The sequence below is a fragment of the Vanacampus margaritifer genome, chromosome 1 (genome assembly GCF_051991255.1).
Source record: "Vanacampus margaritifer isolate UIUO_Vmar chromosome 1, RoL_Vmar_1.0, whole genome shotgun sequence".
Taxonomy (NCBI): domain Eukaryota; kingdom Metazoa; phylum Chordata; class Actinopteri; order Syngnathiformes; family Syngnathidae; genus Vanacampus; species Vanacampus margaritifer.
Genome location: NC_135432.1, coordinates 50,022,143 through 50,041,773, shown reverse-complemented (window position 1 = coordinate 50,041,773; position 19,631 = coordinate 50,022,143). Strand labels below are relative to the sequence as shown.

At 36.6% G+C, this 19,631-nt stretch overlaps 1 protein-coding gene across 11 annotated transcripts in view; it reads right to left on the bottom strand.

Moving 5' to 3' along the window:
• ralgapa1 (Ral GTPase activating protein catalytic subunit alpha 1) overlaps positions 1 to 19,631 on the bottom strand; it is an 85,835-nt gene that overhangs the window by 34,507 nt on the left and 31,697 nt on the right. For all 11 annotated transcript variants that reach the window (XR_013295196.1, XM_077574170.1, XM_077574333.1 and 8 more), the window contains 15 exons: positions 18,548 to 18,673; positions 17,472 to 17,530; positions 17,117 to 17,225; positions 14,876 to 14,986; positions 14,701 to 14,769; positions 14,469 to 14,606; positions 14,194 to 14,377; positions 13,879 to 13,997; positions 13,097 to 13,216; positions 11,933 to 12,551; positions 11,703 to 11,818; positions 10,235 to 10,359; positions 6,854 to 6,925; positions 6,635 to 6,758; positions 3,693 to 3,848 (listed from right to left, as the gene is read on the bottom strand). Coding sequence is in view for 10 of the 11 variants with exons in the window: in XM_077574170.1 (XP_077430296.1) it covers positions 3,693 to 3,848; positions 6,635 to 6,758; positions 6,854 to 6,925; positions 10,235 to 10,359; positions 11,703 to 11,818; positions 11,933 to 12,551; positions 13,097 to 13,216; positions 13,879 to 13,997; positions 14,194 to 14,377; positions 14,469 to 14,606; positions 14,701 to 14,769; positions 14,876 to 14,986; positions 17,117 to 17,225; positions 17,472 to 17,530; positions 18,548 to 18,673 (2,247 nt within the window). In the remaining variant the exon portion in view is untranslated. The remainder of the gene's footprint in view (positions 1 to 3,692; positions 3,849 to 6,634; positions 6,759 to 6,853; positions 6,926 to 10,234; positions 10,360 to 11,702; positions 11,819 to 11,932; positions 12,552 to 13,096; positions 13,217 to 13,878; positions 13,998 to 14,193; positions 14,378 to 14,468; positions 14,607 to 14,700; positions 14,770 to 14,875; positions 14,987 to 17,116; positions 17,226 to 17,471; positions 17,531 to 18,547; positions 18,674 to 19,631) is intronic.

Genomic DNA, 19,631 nt, shown 5'->3' with positions numbered 1-19,631 from the left:
ATAAATATGAAATTATGTTGAAATAAAATAAAAAACTTGTATTTACAGTAGAAAACTTAAGGGAAATATTGCTTAGTTTTTAACTTATCACATGCTGATGATTCTAGAAGCTCCCTGAAATTTTTGTTATAATTTTTAAATAAAGCTATCAATTCTTTATATGTTTGAAATTAAAAGAAATTGTTTTTATTTTGACGCTAATATTTTCTCTTTTACTGCAAATGAATATTGGCTTGAAATATCAGTTATCGGCCTCCTTGACTACTAATAATCAGTATCGGTCTTAAAAAAAATACATATTGGTCTACCACTATTGAGCAATAACCATAACTGCATGCATTAAAAGCATAGCATTTAATAAATGATAGCATATAACATTCAAATATTGGGGCCTTTTTCTTTTTTACATTTAAAATTATGCAAGTAATTAAGTGATTAGAAAAAGAGGAGGATGAAAGTGTGCAGTGGATCAAAAAAATGGAACACATCCTCATTAAATGTAGAAAGAATTAACACATAACTCTGCCCTTCAAATTTGGCAGGCAAACAATGTTGATAAAAAGCCTTTTTAACTCATTTGCTACCAAAAACGTATAAATATTATATTTTAAATATTGCCATGGTTCCAAAAACATTTTTATACGTTTTTTTAAAATGTTTTTTTGTGCTAGAGCAAACAGAAGAAGGCTTTGATGCAGCTTCTGACCTGAAAATGTCGATAAAGCAATGGTAGTTATTACAAAAAACGGCCAGCAGGTGGCAGAAGAGTATCAGAGATCAACCAGGGCCATGTTGCAAAAAGCTCTTTTCAGCAGTGTTTTCAACAGGTTTGTGAATAATGATGGAACTTAGCTATATTCGAATGCTAATTGCTGCAAAACGGAAGATACAAGTATGCTTTTTTTTCCTGATGAAAGAAGAGACTCTAATCTTTCTTTTGGTAGGTTCCATGTTTTCATAGCAATAGAACAGAATACTCTGTGGGCCTTGCAAAATCTGTCAAAATCCAGGAAAAACTGCCGGGAGTGAAGGGGGTTGCTTCAGTTAAAATGGCTGGGAGTGAATGAGTTAAGTGATGAATCAAAATTATAAGATGTGATTAATCTGATTTTAAAAATGTATAGTTTGACAGCTCTAGTTCAGACCCAACTCTGAGCATTTTCGATATGCTAGTACAAAAACAAAGTTCCAAAGACAAACATATACTTAGTAGGGATGTTCGATCACACTGCTACCAATACAAGTTCTCAACTCACGAGTAGTTGCTGATACCAATACTCTTGATACATAACAAAAATAACAATGACAGGTAATAAAAAAAGACCTTTATATTCCACTAAATTATTTTCCTTAAAATTAAATGAAATTAATGGCAATTTTATATTATCTTTTTTTCCAATTGTTCATCAACTACCTAAAATGGATTTAAATAAATACATTAATTGGAACTCCTACTAATCGAGTGGCCAGAAAAAGTCCAGATCAAAATATATGGTTGTATGGGCATCTGTATGACAAGTATGCCTTTAGCTCCTGATAAAAAAAAATGGGAGTACTGATAGCTTGAAATATGGCTGTGTATCGGTATCGGGTCGAGACCAACACCTGCTATTTATACTTGCCCGTTCCTAATATTTTGCAGGTGGTAATTCTCAGTATGAAAGTTTGCTTCTGCAATAAAAAATGAGATTATTTTAAGGCTTTTATGTTTTAAAACAACCTAACTAGGGGTGCCAATAATTATGGAGGGCACTACATATAAGTACACACAGTATATATTGTCAGTTGGTCAACAAAAAGTCACAAGTAAATGCATGATCAATAAAAATGAAAGAAGGTGTTTATGCATATGCTGTACTTTTAACTATCAATCAGCCATTTTTTTTTCTTGTCCTCATGAGCTGAAGCCTTTCAAAGCGGTTTGTGCGTCACGCCTTTTCTGTGTGTGTGTGTTCATGTGCATGTCTATGAGTATGTCTGTTTGATGGAGCCATCAGCTGATCAGGGAAATGGATGGTGCTGCACCAGGCAGCGATAATCCAATCAGAAGCCTGCAGCGACATGATAGGCCGACAAGCAGGAAGTTTGATCTGATTAAAGGGACATTACGGCCATGTGCAGAGTGCCCACTGCCTGGGGGTTGACAGGTGTGCACACAAACACGTACACCATCTCAAACACACTAAACCTGCCTGCTCTGACGCTAATTCAACACCATACGCAAATACAGATGTAACTGCAATAAATCATTGCTTGAAAATTGGAGCGTTTGAGAAACAATGACACAAACGGGGTCTGTGTGCATGTGAGCCACTCTCATTTGGAATGCCATTAACGGGTGATGCATTACACTGGGATGGATCTTTTACCAATTGGATAAAAAAAATGAATTTTAAAGAAATAAAATAACCCCTACATTAGGGTCACACAGCCCTTTGGATAGTAAATCATGATGAATCACATTGTAACAAACATGTATTGTGTTAGCACTAAAGTTGGGTTTAACATTACATGATTTTTTAAGTACAGTAACATTAATAAGTTTAATTTAGTTTTAGTTTGGTAAGTTAATAGTAAGTTTGTTTTTTGTCGAAACTTCTCCAGACCCACAAAAAAATCAAAAATTTCTTTCAGTCTCAGTAAAATGAAAATAAAACTTTCTTATAAATTTGACACGCCAAAGACATTCATTTGCTCCCAAAAACGTATAAATATGTTCGATTTTAAATGTTTTGAGTGTCCCAAAGACAAATTTATACGCATATACTTATACATTTTTTTAAATGTTTTTTTTATGCTAGAGCATACAGAAGGCTTTGATACAGTCTCTCAACTGCAACGAACGGTTGAAGAAATGGTAGTTAATACAAAAACGGCCAGGAGGTGGTAGCAAAGTAAAAGAAATCAACAGGGCAATGTTGAAAAAAAGCTCTTTCTAAATAGATTTGTGAATGATGATGAAGCTTAGCTATATTCTAATGCTAATTTCTGCAAAACGGAAACAGATAGAAATTAGCTTTTTTTTCCTGATGAAAGCAGAGACTCTAATCTTTCTTTTGGTAGGTTGCATGTTTTTATAGCAATTGAACAATATTCTGTGGGCTTTGCAAAATCAGTCAAAATCCAGTAAAACAGCCAGGAGTGAAGGGGGTTGCTTCAGTGAAAATGGCTGGGAGTGAATGAGTTAACAAACGTGCTAAATTTGAATTTTTTATAAAATAAATTATAAAAAAAGTATGTATATAAAACAAGAGTTCAAAATTTTAAAAATCCAAGCTCTTCTCTCAGCTCTTTCGGCTACATATCCCTGTATGTTTTAGCCGTGAAAATACATCCTCTTAAAGCCTCCAGTGATTAGAAAATATCCCAGTGAGTCATCAGGCTTTTCCGCCATGCAATGAAAAGCACTAACCACCAGCTAGCTCGCAGGCTAACAGGCTTTCTGGAGGCCGTGGAATGATGTAGTTTGTACATGATTTCAGAAATTATGTTCAAACATGTATAATGTATTAAGAAAAACTACTGAGTTCATTTTACAGGGTCTTTAATGGCATCTGACATGAACTTAATTTAAACTTCGCACCTGTAGGAGGACACATATAAGAAATAAATATAATCATTTCATACTGTTAATGGATTCCCCTACAACCATGTCCTGAATGAAGATAAAGAGATGATGAGGTGTTGGTTACCTTCTTGGTGAGATTGTGGTCCTGGTCATGTGGCATTCGTGTTGAGACATGGTAGATGACCTCTGTTGTAGACGTGGCATAGTAAGGTGTGGTCTGGCCAGTACTGCGGTTCCTCTGAAGTCCTCCCATGAAACCACAGTGATTGGTGAGGTCCACCTAAGGAAGAAACATTTCAACAAAGCGCCTACATTGTACAGTAGTACTATAAACATTGTATTGATATGTTAGACATTTAAAGGTTAAACATCTAACTACAGCCAGATTTACTCTGCATGTTCAAGTGACACAATTTCAAAAAAAAATTCTCTCAAGTGGAATAATTCTGATATGTGCAACATGGCAGCATAAAGAAAGAAAAACATGAAATTGGACATCATTGGTTTGGAATTAGGCTTCTGCTCACAAGTGCAGCGTAAAGAGTACCATGACCAAAATATGGCACATTAGCCACGTGTTGAGGGAAAATGCTGTTTCATGTGCTTAGTGAATGTACAGTCAACCAGCAGGGCGGAGCTTGGGTAGCGAAAATCTACGAGTAATTGTCACCCCTCCTCCCCAATAAAGGATTGTAAACGTGGCAAAATCGCCATCTTGGAAGATCCTTCAAGGAATGGACGGACAGACATTGTTAGGCTTTTGACCAAAATTCTCTGTTCACAATCTTAACTGAACTCGCTGCACAAGTAATTAGATAGCGCTTATGGGAGAACAGATATCGTTGGTATCGAACTTTTTGCCGTTAATGTCCTGTTTCTTGAAGGACTTAACGAAATGTATGGTTTCTATTTTGGACAGAAGCTAAACTTAATGTAAAAACAAATCCATATGTTTTATTTTATCACCTAATCAAAGCCAGACAATTTAAACAGACTGAATGGAATACACACAAAAAACGTAATTATGTTGAGGACAACTTAATAAAACAAAACTGTAAAACTGTATGATAATTTTAATCAAGGTTTACAAAGTTATTGGAAATTGTATTCAGAGAAGTTCTTTGACAGAGTCTTCATTATTTTGACAATGGAATAACGTAACTCAAATATTGAGTAGGTTATCAAAAGCCAACAGTTTAATCTGAAACATTACAGTTGAGAAAGAACAGAGAGGGTATGACATTCTCGAATCTCTGCACAAATGAGGGCAGTAGTATATTGAGGTGATGCAAATGTTATATCAAAATGTCATAACTTAGAGCAGGCTGTTCATGGAAGGCAAATTTAAAGCCTTACTGCAGATGGTGGGATGGAGATACACAAAAATAAATATATCGTCAGTGTGACCTTTAAAAATTTAAGAGTAATCTCCCTTGATGTAGATTTGGAAAGGGATCCAGTGTGTTTGATCCTGGGTCTCCCAAGCAAATGTTTATTTATGGCAGCCAATAAAAAGTTGTATAACATTCTTACTTTTGCTGCAAGAAAGAATATATTGTTACAGTGGATTAATGAGAAGAGCCCTTCTGTTACTGGTTGCTGTAATGTAATATTGAAATCAATTCCTTTAGAATTTCTGACGAACATTTTACATCACAAAGTGTACCAATTCACAACCATTTTTGAGTTATCTTGGGCCTGAATACTCTATCGATTGTACAAGGTACTTCTTGAATTTTGGACTGTTTTGCTCTAGACATGTGAATATTGAGCCTCTCCCTGAAGTGAGTTTTTATTTATCTGAAATGTATTTTTGTTCCTTTTTTGTTTAATTTTGTTAGTATGGTTTGTATATGATGAATTGGCGGAATGTATGATGACACTTTTGCACGTTTTTGTGTGTATAAAATTTGTGGAAAATTCAATAAATATATTGAGGGAGAAAAAAAAAAAGAGTAATCTCCCTGCTGCGATGGATAGCCTATGAAAAGCACTTCATCCCTAATAGCCTCAATATGACATTATTACAGTACAGCCCAAAAGGTAAAACTGCAAAATTAAAGACAAAAAAATTTGCATGATTTTCCAATAACTGCAGCAAAACTAAGACTTTTACTTAACAGTTCAGAAACTACTTGTGAAAGGAAAATAAAACAAAAGGTACACCTCAAAACCTGTTGGAGTGTACAAATCAAGGTCAACTAAAATAATATCCACACTATAACATGATTTAATGAAAGGAAAAGGTGCAGTGGTGGGAAGTAAATATCACAGACACTGGTCATGTATGATTACAACACAAAGCGCCACATCATCATCAGAAAAATATTGTGAAGATTTGGGGCTACAATTTAATGTTTTCATGGGTAGTACTCTACTTGGTATATTTATCAGGAGAATCTGTGTTTTAAGGGATCATAAGTACTTGCTTTTAAGATCATGCTGGCAAATCCATTATAACGAAATGGCTCAATCCAGGACCTCTGACACCAGATGACTATTTCAATATCGTGAACATGGAGCTATTGACACACAGATTGAGAATTGAGGATGATTTATGTCTAGAAAAATGGGTGAAATGCACACTTTTCACAGATGGGCGATGACATCACTGTGATTGGATAATGTGATAATAATGTGCTTTTTGTTTTTTGTATGTTGGAGTATTGATTAAAAAAACTATTTAAAAAAAACAAGGAAGCAAAGGATTATTTGTCAAAATGAAACTCCTCAACTCACTTGAACATTACTGCCTTGAGACCAAGCTGCTACCAGATGGCACCAAATATAAAAATAATAAATAAATCAATACTGTTACTGCTTTAGCAAACACGTTCAGTGAATAACGCACAGTAAACTCAGAATCTAAATGTACGTTGGGCAATTGGATCTGCTGGGTAAATCCAGCTTTAGTTAAAAAAAAACCCAACTCTTTATTAAAAGGGAAATGTATTATTGGTTTGGTAGTGTTACTATACAGTATGCGGTGATCAAGTGCATGTTGGAGTACTTTAAGTGAGAACAATTAATTATAAATAGCCTTGCAGAAAGAGCAATTTTTCATACCTCCCAACCCAGTCCGGAAACAAAGTCTTCATATGCCTGGCTTCCTGCAGTGTTGGTGAGTATGGAGTGTTTGTCTTCTTGTCCTTCAGCTACATAAAAAACAGCTATTTTATGTGTCTCCCGGCTAGAACATAGCAAAAGAGAACAAACATATTGAATGGGGGGACATTGAAAACAAAAGCTGATTGTACAAAAAACTAAACGTGCTGATTATCTCACCACTGCCGTGAGTCCAGATTTTTCAACTCTCTCAATAGCTTCTCATTCTTCCGCAATAAATGAAAGTTACTCCTGAGAAAAAAACAAGTAACAAAAAGTAATTAACCCTAGTTGTAGGTTTTGCTATCTGGCTCAGATGTGTCACATTGCTGGTTGTTATTGGAGGCTTGATAGGGACCAGCCAACAAAAAGCAATTAGAGTCTTTAAAGGGATCGTAAAAAAAAAACAAATTTTAAGAGTACAGTACGTTGTATCTGCAGCACTAGTTAAATCACAGAACTCTGATAAATATTGCGTATGTGGAATAAGAATTAAACAGAATAATTAATCAACATGTTGAGCAAAATCATTATCAGCTCGTTGCCTGGGCCTCCTCCCGGTGGGACGAGCCCGGAACATCTCTTCAGGAAGCAGTCCAGGAGGTATCCTAACCTGATGGCCATGATATATCATCTGTCTCTCAGCAGCTCTACTCTGAGCCCCTCCCGGATGATCCTCAAAGGGAGAGAAACTACCATGTTTGCGAATACCAACTCTAGTTTAATACATTTCTCTAACAAGTCCACATGGATCACTGCTGGAAATTTTTATCCGGAACACTGTAAAAAACGATTTTGGAGAGAGGTAAATATAATCCACAAAAATCCTCTAAAATTTACCTGATTACTTTTTTTGTCGTTCATAAAGTTACGCCAACACAGTAATTAGTAAGAAATTTTGAGTATATATATATATATATATATATATATATATATATGTAAATCAGAATATAATCAGAAATGTTCTCTAACTCTATCCAACATATTTAAGTATTTTATAATTACTGAATTCATGTGATATTTAACCACACTGTAAAATGTATATTTACCCAATTAAAGTGGCTGCAAATTGTTACCCTACATTTATTGAGTAAATTCTATAGGTTGTTTTTTTCTTCCAGTGAAGTCACAGATTTTGAAACATGAAGTTAACATTTTTTATGTTGGTTGAAAATGGTTAATTGGAGCTCATCTCAGCTCACAATATGGTATTCTCTTCTCAGACAGGACATGATGCCTGACCATATAAGGGAAGAAAACTAGTATTCCACATTTTTGTTTCGTCCTCTGGTGGACAAGAGAATTACAATGTGACAACTTACTAATATGACAACAAGCCTCGGTCTCCTCTATCTATGGATAAAAAGCTTGTTGTCTAATGTATGCACATTGCCAGGTCCATTCAAGTGAACGAGAGTCCCATAATTCAATATACCTCTATTTTTTCTATTCTTTATTGCAGCCCTGTGTGTTCCTTGACTGACTTGGTGCGGTGCACGGCGACTCTAAAGAGGCATGGCATGCCCGTCCAGATAAGTGAGTACACAAAGACAATTGCGATGCTTTAAAGATATATATTTTGTAGAATAAATACTAGAGCTGTCAAACGATTACATTTTTAAATCAGATTAATCACGTCTTAAAATTTTGATTAATTGCTGAACAAAAAAGCCTTTTTTTAATCAGTATTTTTTTCCCGCCAAATTTGAAGAGTACCGGTTATGTGTTAATTCTTTTGACATTTAATGTTATGATGACGTCTTCAACATTTTTTGATCCACTGCACATGCTCATCCTCCTCTTTTTCTAATCAGTTAATTACTTGCATAATTTAAAATGGAAAAAAAAAAATCGGAATATTTTGACATGAACAAATATTTTAAATGTGATACGCAAACATTTATTAAATGCTTTACTTTAATGCACGTAATTATGTTTATTGCTCAAACACAACCTGTGCTACCTTAAACATAGCCATCCGCTGTCACGCTAAAGGCTAATATATGGTCAAAATTAGTAGTGCGATTAATCTGCGTTAATTCATGATTAATGCAATATTTTTTTGTGATTAATTAATCAGTTAACGCTTTAACTTTGACAGCACTAATAAATACCCAAGTAGATTTAAGTAAACATTAGCTGATAAAGATATGTTCATTTGAAAACATCTTGGGGTTTATGTCCCCTTTAAAGTTAAGCTCCACAAACATGGTGAAATATATTGTTGAATCATTAACTGTTACTTTGTTCCATTCATTGCAGGGAGAGCAGAGTACAGTCTAACTGGAATTGAACCACCCTGTATTGGGTTGAAAAACCTATTGAAGTGACAAAACCAGACAACCACATTGCACACAAAATTGTAGGGTACTACTACTGTTGCATTATACTATCAATAGCAACAACTCCTAGCAGGAGAAGTTGTAACTAGTGTTATCGCCACTTTCAGGATCGAAATGTAAAAAGACAGACTGCTTTTTATTCAAAACAAAAGCTTTTTTATGTAACCTGATAGATCCAGGGATCGTTTCAAATGTCCTGCGAGGACCAGCCACCAATTTCAGCTCAAACTAGGACTGAGCAGATGATGCTTGAAATGGACTCATAATGACACATCATTCATTTCTCTTCTAGAGAGTGTGAGAAAAGGGAAATACATGAGAAAGAAAGAGAGCAAAGAGGTAGCAATTTGCTCTTTATTAAACTGATATGTGATAATGGCCTCATTCTGTGCTCTCAAAAACTCCATTTACACTTTGGATTATTGAGAAAAACATAAAAAGAGACTGACACGGCTCTGAATAGAGGAAAGACTGTCAGCAGCTCACGATTAGTCTGTAATATCATATTTAAATACATGGGGAGAGAGATGAATGGAAAACACAACATACATGATCTACATATATCATTTGTTTTAACTTGCTGTATGTGCAGTTTTTAAAGCTTCTCACGTATTTTAGCTCAATTTCTTTCTTTTGTTCCATTTCCAAGTGTATTATGCATCCTGTTTTCAGGTTTGTTTTTCACCCTCACCATTCTCATCTTCAAGCACCACCTTTTATTCTAGCTCCAGATGGGTTGATTTTGATCAATGGCCTCCTAGGCTCATTACAACACTCCTACACCAATACACACGCGCGCACGCACACACCGAGCGTTAAGAAGTCTATTGTGCTGGCTGAATGCAGACGGTGTAATTCTCTGGATAAAGAGCAATGAGCATCCATTAGTGGGCCAGACACATTTATACTGATATTTTAACATTGTGTAGTTAAAGCCTGGAGTCACCGAGAAGAAAAATTGATGCCCCGCTTGAATGGGGAGGGGAAAAAAAGCATGGTGTCTAATTAGCACAGGATACATTTTTGAATTAAAAATTTTGGCCGCATACAAATTTAGTGAGAAACAAAAACAAGTCTATACTGTACTGTATTGCATATCCTACATTAGCAATAAAACAGCCCAAGACTAAAAAGTAAAACAAAGAAAACTATGTTCAAAGTAGTGTTGTTCCGATAACGTTTTTTGGCCCCCGATACCGATTGGTTTTCGGGATCTCACCTCTTTTCCCAGGAGTTGAGTCCCAGTATGTTGATTAGTAGCCTGCAGTAGTAGAAGACTGACTGAGGTGTTTGAGTCTCTGGTTCACGCTGTTCCGTTGCTCTCATGTTTAACTCCTCACCTCTCTGAAACAGACATTATTCGAGATAAGTGAGAAATCAAAATCTGGTCTATGATGATGTAATTGAAAAAGAAAAACTGAGAATTAAAAAAAAAAGAAGAAAAAAAAAGAAAATGTTTATTCAGTCTAATCAGCCACATTCAAATTACACATCTACAGATAAATCACTATTTAATTAAAATTCACAAAAACATGTCTACAATTCCATATTTTCAAAGTGTGCTGACATTATAAACACAATCCATAATTTGCTATTCTGAAGATCTTCAGATCATTACCAGGGCAAATTCCTCTTACTGTGCAGGAAATAAGATTAATTCTAACATAAGGACCACAGTTGGCATTGGCGCTACTCATTTTTTTCTTCTTTTTTTAATATAAGCTAGAATGGTCGGAGAAGTCACTCAACACAATGACAATAAGTTGGCAACACTGAAGACAAGTCACTGCTTTTGTTTGCTTACACTGTTGATGACACACGTGCTCAAAATAAAAGCAATGCATACTTTTCGGCGAGACTTTTTTATTTTGGGTGCAGAAACTATAGATGGGCTCTGGATGTGGCCCATGGGCCGTACCTTGCCCTCGTTCCTTAAGTCTTTAACTCATTTGCTCCCCAAAACGGATAAATACGTTCTATTTTAAATAATACCATGCTCCCAAAGACGTATTTATATGTTTTTTAATGCTAGATCATAAAGAAGGCTTTGATGAAGCCTTTGAACTGAAGAATGATGCTTGAAGAATGATAGGTATCACAAAAAACGGCCAGCAGGTAGCAGCAGAGTATAAGAGATAAACCAGGGCCATGTTGCAACAAGCTCTTTTCCCCAGTGTTTTCAACAGGTTTGTGAATAATGATGAAATTTAGCTATATTCTAATGCTAATTGCTGCAAAATGGAAACAGATAGAAATTTACTTTTTCCTGATGAAAAAAATGAGACTCAAATTTTTCTTTTGGTTCCATGTTTTTATAGCAATAGAACACAACATTCTGTGGGCCTTGCAAAATCAGTCGAAATCCAGTAAAACAGCCGGGAGCGAAGGGGGTTGCTTCAGTGAAAATGGCTGAGAGTGAATGAGTTTAGTAATCCATGATGAGGTCGGTGGGGAAAAAATAAGCACCAAAAAGTAACCTCTGGTGCTCATTTGAAAACCACGCCCAAATTTTTATGTGCATCCATTTATAGAATTGGAACCGTTCAGAATTTAAAGAAGAACGTTTGACAGTAACAGAATATTGTTTTCCTAATACAATACGTTATACCGTTTTACAAAATGGATTAGAACAAACCAACCAACCCTAAGAGATCAAATCGTTTCATGATTGTGTGATGATAACGTACATGAAGGACAAACTCTCGCTCTGCGGCGCTTTGCTTCAAGATGGCATTGATCACATCATTCTCCTGCTTCTCTGAAACACAAGCTGGTGGTGGGACTGGGATATTGAGTGGCATTCCTGTGAGGGACAATCAGTTAAAAAAAAAATATATATATATTAGCTGTACATTTTAACTTGTGTTTGCGCTATTCTTGTTTGAATGAAAAGTGCTCAATGAGTGTTTTTGTGTACCCGCTCTTTGTAGACACTCAGGACTCGAGTATCCGAGGTACTGCAGCATTTCATCCAGAGCATCATCTCCATCCCTCAGGGTATCCCATGCTGGAACTGCCTCCCGACATACCCGTTTTGCCAGCGGTGGCGCAAGAAGCTGCTCAAAACCCACCTCTGCCCTATTCGCCTCCCCACCCATGTTGTGTTCGTTGTTCCCTTCCACCAGCTTCTCCTCTTCCTCCCGACCTCTTTGTAGTCGCACAGTTTCTTCTTGGGCAACATTGCTCTCCTCTCTGTCCTCATCCATCTCTCCCTCCAGCTCAGAACTTTGACCCTCTATCGAATTTGCTCCCTCGTCTAACTCTTCGTGCTGGTCTTCTTGACTGGCTTCTTTATGCTCCTCTGTGATCTTTTTGGTTGGGGTGTGTAGATGGAGATTCACACTAAGGGGCGATTGTGTGTGTGTCAATATTGTTTGTGCAGGGCTGCTTGGGGAGCATGGTGGCGGTCCATAGAGGACAGCAGAGTCCCAGGAGTGTTTTCCGGCTACATCCCGAATAATAACACGAACACAAGCAGGAGCAGAGGACAAACCAGCTGTCATTCCACCTCCTGGTACACCAGACTCCGAACGAATCTGGGAAATACAGAGGTTTTAAGACTCAATACAAAACAGAAAAAAAAATTGCTTGGGAAAATTGCTCTATTTTCCTTGTCATTTATTGCAACACCACAGCCAGATTCATTAAAATGATACTTGAGCCACTTTCAGCAGTAAAAAGTTAATATTTTGTTCAGAATTAAATTTAATAACTTTATTATTTTTCATGTACAATTAGTATTTTTAAAAACTATTTTTTCCACTTGCTGTCAAGTGAAGATAACATCACCTGTGCTGAGGAAGTAGGTAATGACCAATCATGGCTCAGTTTGCTGAACAAACCTAGAAAACAGGTGAGCCATGATTGGTCATTACCTACTTCCTCAGCATAGGTGATGTCATCTATTTCATTCTATTCTACATCATTTATTGTACATTAAAAAATAATGAAGTTATCAAATCAATTTTGGACAAAATCTTAACGTTTTACTGCTGAAAATGGCTCAATGAGTCAAGTATCACTTTAAATAGGAGTGCTGTGTGAGTGCATTTGTCATCAAAGTTAATAAAAAATACGTTACCTGAAGCACTGAAAGCAGCGTCGAGCCATTTAACGACAGAAACTGAAGATTTGGTGAGTGGAAGAGTTCAGGTCCAAGATCTGCACTCTCACAGTATGGGTTGTCCTGGTTTTCACACACCTAGAAATAAAAAGTAAAAACAATGTCACAAAAACAAAAACAAAACAAAAAACAGCAACAAACCCGCCCCCACAAATTTCCAACCATCCATCCATTTTCTATATTGCTCATCCTTACTCCGTTGCAGGTGTGCTGGAGCCTATCCCAGCTGACAAGTGATTGTCACATACTTTGTGACTTCATCACCTAGCACTAGAACTGGCAATATGACTAGCCCATATGTAAAAATAAGCAGCCTCTCCAGCTTTTTCTCATATAAGTGAGTCAAAGCCAAATCTGCAAAAATATTTTTTGCTTGTTATACACAAAATATAGCAACTAAATCACTAGGTTGGCAACACTGACTGCGCTTTTGTAAACTAGCTCTCCTGTTTGCAGCTATATTGTTAGCGCAAGCAGTGCACAGAAGATTGAGACACACTTTGAACTACGCAAGGAGCAAAAAAAAAAAAAAAAAAGTTCTGACAAACACTGTAAATCGAGGAAATCGATTAATATCATCAAACACTCCCACACTCAGTGTGCCGCAATTTGAAAATACTACACTATTTTCTAGGGCCCGTGTCGTTAATGGGCCCTTGGAATACTCATCACTTCCCCCACCCACTTTTTTTATTTTACAAAATAATGTCAGGATAGAAACCTTAGCTGATTAACAGTACCTGGCTGGAGAGAGTAGCGGGCCCTCCAGACATTGGGTAATGATCTAGATGGTTGACAAGGTGGGTGATAACAGTCCTGGCTGCAATGGAAACCAGACCCTGTTGAATACGACTACGGACTACAGAAAGAAGACAAAAAAAACTGAAATGAGGATCAGACCTGAAAAACAGTGAAAGATTTGGAAAAAATATACTCAGTTGGACAAGTTACCAACATTGCTTTTTTTTCCTGTTAATATAAATTTATGAAGATAGAGTCACTAAATCTAACCATAACTATTCAAACAAATACATAGCTGCAGCAGAATAAAATACCTTCAGTGACAGGCTGGAGTTTGCTGGAGCGCTCAGACTCTGGACTATGCAGTGGTTCCGGTTCTCTAAGGCTCTCTAACGGCAAAAACGGATCGTAGTCTGAACTTGACAGATCTGACAGCTGCAGTGGGTAATACTTGGGGCTGTTAAACGATTGGGCTCCATACACACAGCCATGCAAAACCTGGAATTGCAAGAAAAAACACATACATAACTTTTACTTTTGATAAAAATGTTTTTGAGGATGCGTAACACCATATAAACCAAAAACCTACTTTATAAATGCAGCTGAGCAGTGTCTTCGGCGGCTGGTCCTTATCTGGGTGGCTGCGCGTTTGAACAGGTTGAAGTAGAATCTTTGGAGGGAGAGCCATCACCCAGTCCAGCAGACACAACAGGAGGGACACAACCAGCTGCAGCACATGTGGTCATTGGGTTACTCTCAAAGGTAAATGAACAATTAAGTGTTAACGTTTGTATACTGTGCACTGTGTGTGTTCATGTTACCCTCTTATCCAGCTCATGAGGCGAGGACTCAGTATTAGGTAGCAAGTGTGTTATGGTGGCAATCAAAATCTAGGAAGGAACAAAATCAAAGTAATTTGGATTCAATACAGATTGAGGAACAAATTATATTGCCTTTAAGAAATTTGCAATGCAAATGATAATCAATTGGTCTCACCTCTACTATCTTCTTTGGAGTGTCAACGGGAAATTTCTGAAGATGATCCACATAACTGATCAAAAGGTGAAGGACATCTGATGCCACCAGTGCAACATTCTTATTGGGATACTGGAAGGACAAATGTAGGTACATGTCAGCAAAATAATCTTAGTACTATAGCACTAGGACACAAAATACACTCAATTCATGCTTAATGATTCATTAAAGTCAGTCAGTCAGTGAGAAAATAGTTCAGGGTCAAAGTTAACCAAATTATAGATAAAAAAATGGACGGATCCACTTTTTGGGTCAATTTGACCCAACTTTATGGGTTATTTTGTACAAAATAGCCCAATTTTTGACCCAAAGTAGGGTCAGATTGACCCAAATTAGAGTGTCTGTCCTTTTTTTTTTTTTTTTTACCCATAATTGGGTTATTTTTGGCCCAACTGTTTTTAGAGTGTGGTTCACATTAAGAATAGTATTCAGGTTAATAGGCCTGAAGTCAAAATATTGTGATGAAAACTTCGATTAGTGACAAAGGAGAGAATTTATATAGAGGCTCTAAATCAGATTATCATTGCAAAAGAAAAATCCTTCCAGATCAAAGGATGTACGCGGATGAGAAATAAAGCAAGTGACACTGTATGGAAATATGACAATCCCTCAAGCTTTGTGTGTGTGTGTGATTGTGTGTGATAGTGTGTGCATGTCACAGAGCCCACGGCTGGGCCGACTGGCTGATGGTGGGAAGGCAAGAGTAGACAAGATGTGTGTGTGTGATAGTGTAAGTGTGTTTGTAACACAGCTTGCAGCATCCCCCCTGGATGGGCCTCCTATCTGAAGAAGGACCAAACATATTGACGGTCCAGGGTTTGCTCCCAGGAGTAAGTGAATGCGAGTGTGTTCTGCAGCACTGGCTCGGGTAGACTATTGGCTGCCGATACATAAGCAAGGGATTCCAAGGTGGAAAAGGTATGTGTGTGTGTCTATGTGTGTTTGAGTCCACTTGGCTGTGGATGACAGGGTGCAATTTGGATAGTGTCTCTCTGATGCACAGGCCTCCCAGCCTAATGGCCTGAAACAGACTAGTCTCAGATGGTCTAGTCTCTATACACCAACTGAGGCAGTTTCACCAACCAACACCAAAAATATTTTCCAGAAACATTTTCCATCATACCTTGGCTCCTTGCAGCCTGCCATGTTAAATCCACAGACAACCCAGCTGTTCAATGTGCAGCCAGAGCTTTGGTGCAATTCAATGACCTTCGCTTTGATTTTCATACATTACAATATGCAGCCCACTTTCACACTTTAAATCCAATTACTTGATCGGTAAACAATCAAAAGAGCTCACCCCCTTAGCAGCTTTACAAATAATTTACAAAGACATGCTTTTTTTCGGGCATAACATTTTGATCTCATGAATATATATATATATATATATATATATATATATATATATATATATATATATATATATATTTTTTTTAATTAAATTAAATTAATTAATAGATTAAAATGTAAGATGTGGTGAAAACATGGTAGTGGGGTGATTTAAATAATGTGAAGCATTATGTATGAAAAGCACTCTATAAGTAAAGTCTGATTGATTGACAGAAACTTCTGCCAAGTTAAATTATTAACCAAAGTGTAAAAAAGATTGCCATATTTATGTTGTTCATCTGCTTGTTTTAATTTGCAAACAATGTTTTGCTTCTAAGAGGATGATGAACAGGTGTGTGGTGACAATTTTATTCTTCGGGATTTCATTGATGACATAAATGGTAAAACTAAATTCTTGAACTTGCATATTTATCCAGATCTACACCGAAATATAATGGGATCTTCCCAATGGCCCTTTGCCGTCTGTAGAGTTCTGGACATTGAAGTCACACATCCCACAATGCACTGCAGCCAAATGTAAACAACACCATTTTGGCAGGATAAAAAACACTTATTAATATAATTTTGCCTCATTTATATTCTATTGATTTCTGAACAGTACTAATTAAATGACAATTTTACACCAAAGCATTACTCTGTAATGCACAAAAGTTCATGAATTCAATGTTTCTTTATTCAATAATAAAGTCTAATGTGGTGGTGTCTTAAAAGAAGAAAATAGAATAGACACAATAATGATGTGGTGATTGTTAATGTCAAAGTTGGCTTGCAATCCTTTTACTTAGACGGCTTGATTTTTTTAAACCAAATTTGTAGTTGATGCTTAAAGAAAAAAAGCAAATGATGACTGACCTTTAGAGTAACACAAATGACGTTAAGAGCATCATTAATTTGTGGATGTTGAGTCCCATGAGCCAGCTCCTCAGATATCCAGATCCCCAGACAGCACAAAGCTACACACCTAACAGACGAAAATCGGAACATACTGATCATCAGTTGATTCTGTTTCATAAATCTGCCAATGCATATATGTGAGATAACAGAATATATGTGCTGTGATTTCTACTTTTTGAAACAATAAAAATAAATCTATTTATGATATGTTTTAGAAACACACTACTTCACACAGCACCTTGTTGTATGCTTGTTTTTCTGGTCATGCTAACACCCAATTAGCATTAGTAAATGCATGCACATGAGTATCTACCTAGCAGGAGCAGAGGGTTCTTCCCTGGCAGAGGTCAATATTGTTTTGATAATGTGCTCCTGAAAAACAAAGCATGAGAGAAACATGTATGTAACTAGACAAAGTGCAATTTCAGCAGAAATTGCGTGGGAATGCTGAATAGCTGAATGCTAAGATTTGAATGCATGTGCTTATGAAGTAAATTGAAAGATAAATTATGTAAAAATTACACATTTTTAATTGTAGTTAAATGACAAATGAATAAAAGAAAACTTGAACTGCAATCTGTCTAAGGTGGGATTTAATCATTTCAGCGAAATTAGAATTTATTTCCTGATATGAACCATCAAATGTACTAAAATGTGGTCCAAGCGGGGTTTGAACCCAAGTTCTCCGTGGTGGGAGGCAAATGCTCCTAACTTGACTTGTTCAAATTCATGGCTAATGGTGTATTTATTTTGAAAAGTGTCATCTGATGCTGAAAGCTAACATGCATTTAATATTTTCAGTGAAATTATAATGCATTTTCTGATATGATAGTCAGATGGTATACATGTATCACTTAGCATATTGGCCATGGATATATTTGCAATGTACAGTCGGAAGTGGGATTTGAACCCGTGATTTCCTGGTTGCTGGACAATGCACTTAACCTACAATTAGTATCAAGATCAGATTATGTCTCTATGACAAAATTAAAAAACAGCTATAAAGACCAACTTCATGAAATATTAATATTATATGCACAAATGCTTCCTGTCCCTCAGAGGTAATAGCTGCTTAGTGATTCAAAACGTTTCTGCCTAGTCTGGAAACACTGAGCAAGCCTGAGATGCTACTGTGCATGACAATAACTGTTTACACAGCAACAACAACAACATTACGGCATTGGCTGTTTTGACTGTCACAAGAATGACTGATGAGACATTAATCTATTAGTGTGCCACCAGTGGAGAGAGGACATGCTTTGTAGAGCGCTGGCACTGACCTTGATTGACTTCAAAGTTAAGTTTTTATCCTGCACTTTCTACTTAGTTTTGCTGAACTGTTTTGATAAATCAACTTTGTTGACCATTACTGATGAGTTCTTGGTTTACCTTGACATCAGGGAACTTTGTAAGTGCCACATCAGCAGTGGTGGGGTGAAGGGCAGGGAGCTCCCCATAGAAGTTTGGAAAACACACAAGGGATCCAAGAAGGATCTGGGCTTCTACTCTTGGAGCCTAAAAAGGAGGAAGACATAAGTGATATATACTATATTGTCAATGATGGGCGGAAACTTCCTATGTCCAATTTTCTTGTATTTGTTTTTCAACATTTTTTTGACACTATTGTTCAGTCTCCACATTTGTATGTTATTTAAAAAAAATATTGGCCAGTGGAAAAGTGATGATGACTTGCTCTCTTTGTCAATGCAATGTAAATTGCGGAACAAACATGCCATTTGATTAGTATGCTGAAAAGTGATGGTTGTGGAGATGTGAGGAATCTGCCCAACACCTGCCAGAATGCATATCCTCTTTAGGTATGTGTGATGTTAGCTGTAAATGCAGATACCTTATTACTATACAGTAGTCCATCGCTACTTCACGGTTCACTTATTGCAGATTCACTCTATTGCGGATCTTTATATGGGTCCATAACAGATACATTGCAGGGTTTACCTCGGGTGGTACCTCGATATTTTGCGCTTTTTTTTTTTTTTAAAGAAATGAAACAAAAACAGCTCTTTCTTTCATTCAATACAATCTATTACATTTTTAAACAAAATATAGAATTTTGGTAAATCAAGAAATGTGTATATGAGAAATTCAAAAAAAAAATTGTCAAAATTCTTTTAATTCTTCTAAAGCCTGGTTTCACACGGCAAGATTTAAAAATTGTCGGCCGACTTCCAAACTATGAGAGACCCACGTGACGAAAAAAAAAATCACGGGAGTAACAGTTTTGAACTGTGTGTGGTGTGCAGCCACACGGCACAATCAACACATCACACACAAACTGATTTTATTCATGAATGTTTCTTGATTAGACGAGAAGCCTCGCAAAACCTCTCGAGATTAAATGTGACTGTGAGTAAAAAAAACATGAAGGACCAGTCGCAATACATTGCCGTTTGTTTGTTAAATTTAACATAAAAAAGCAACAAAAAGAAAAGGCGTTGTTTAAAGAGTGTAATCA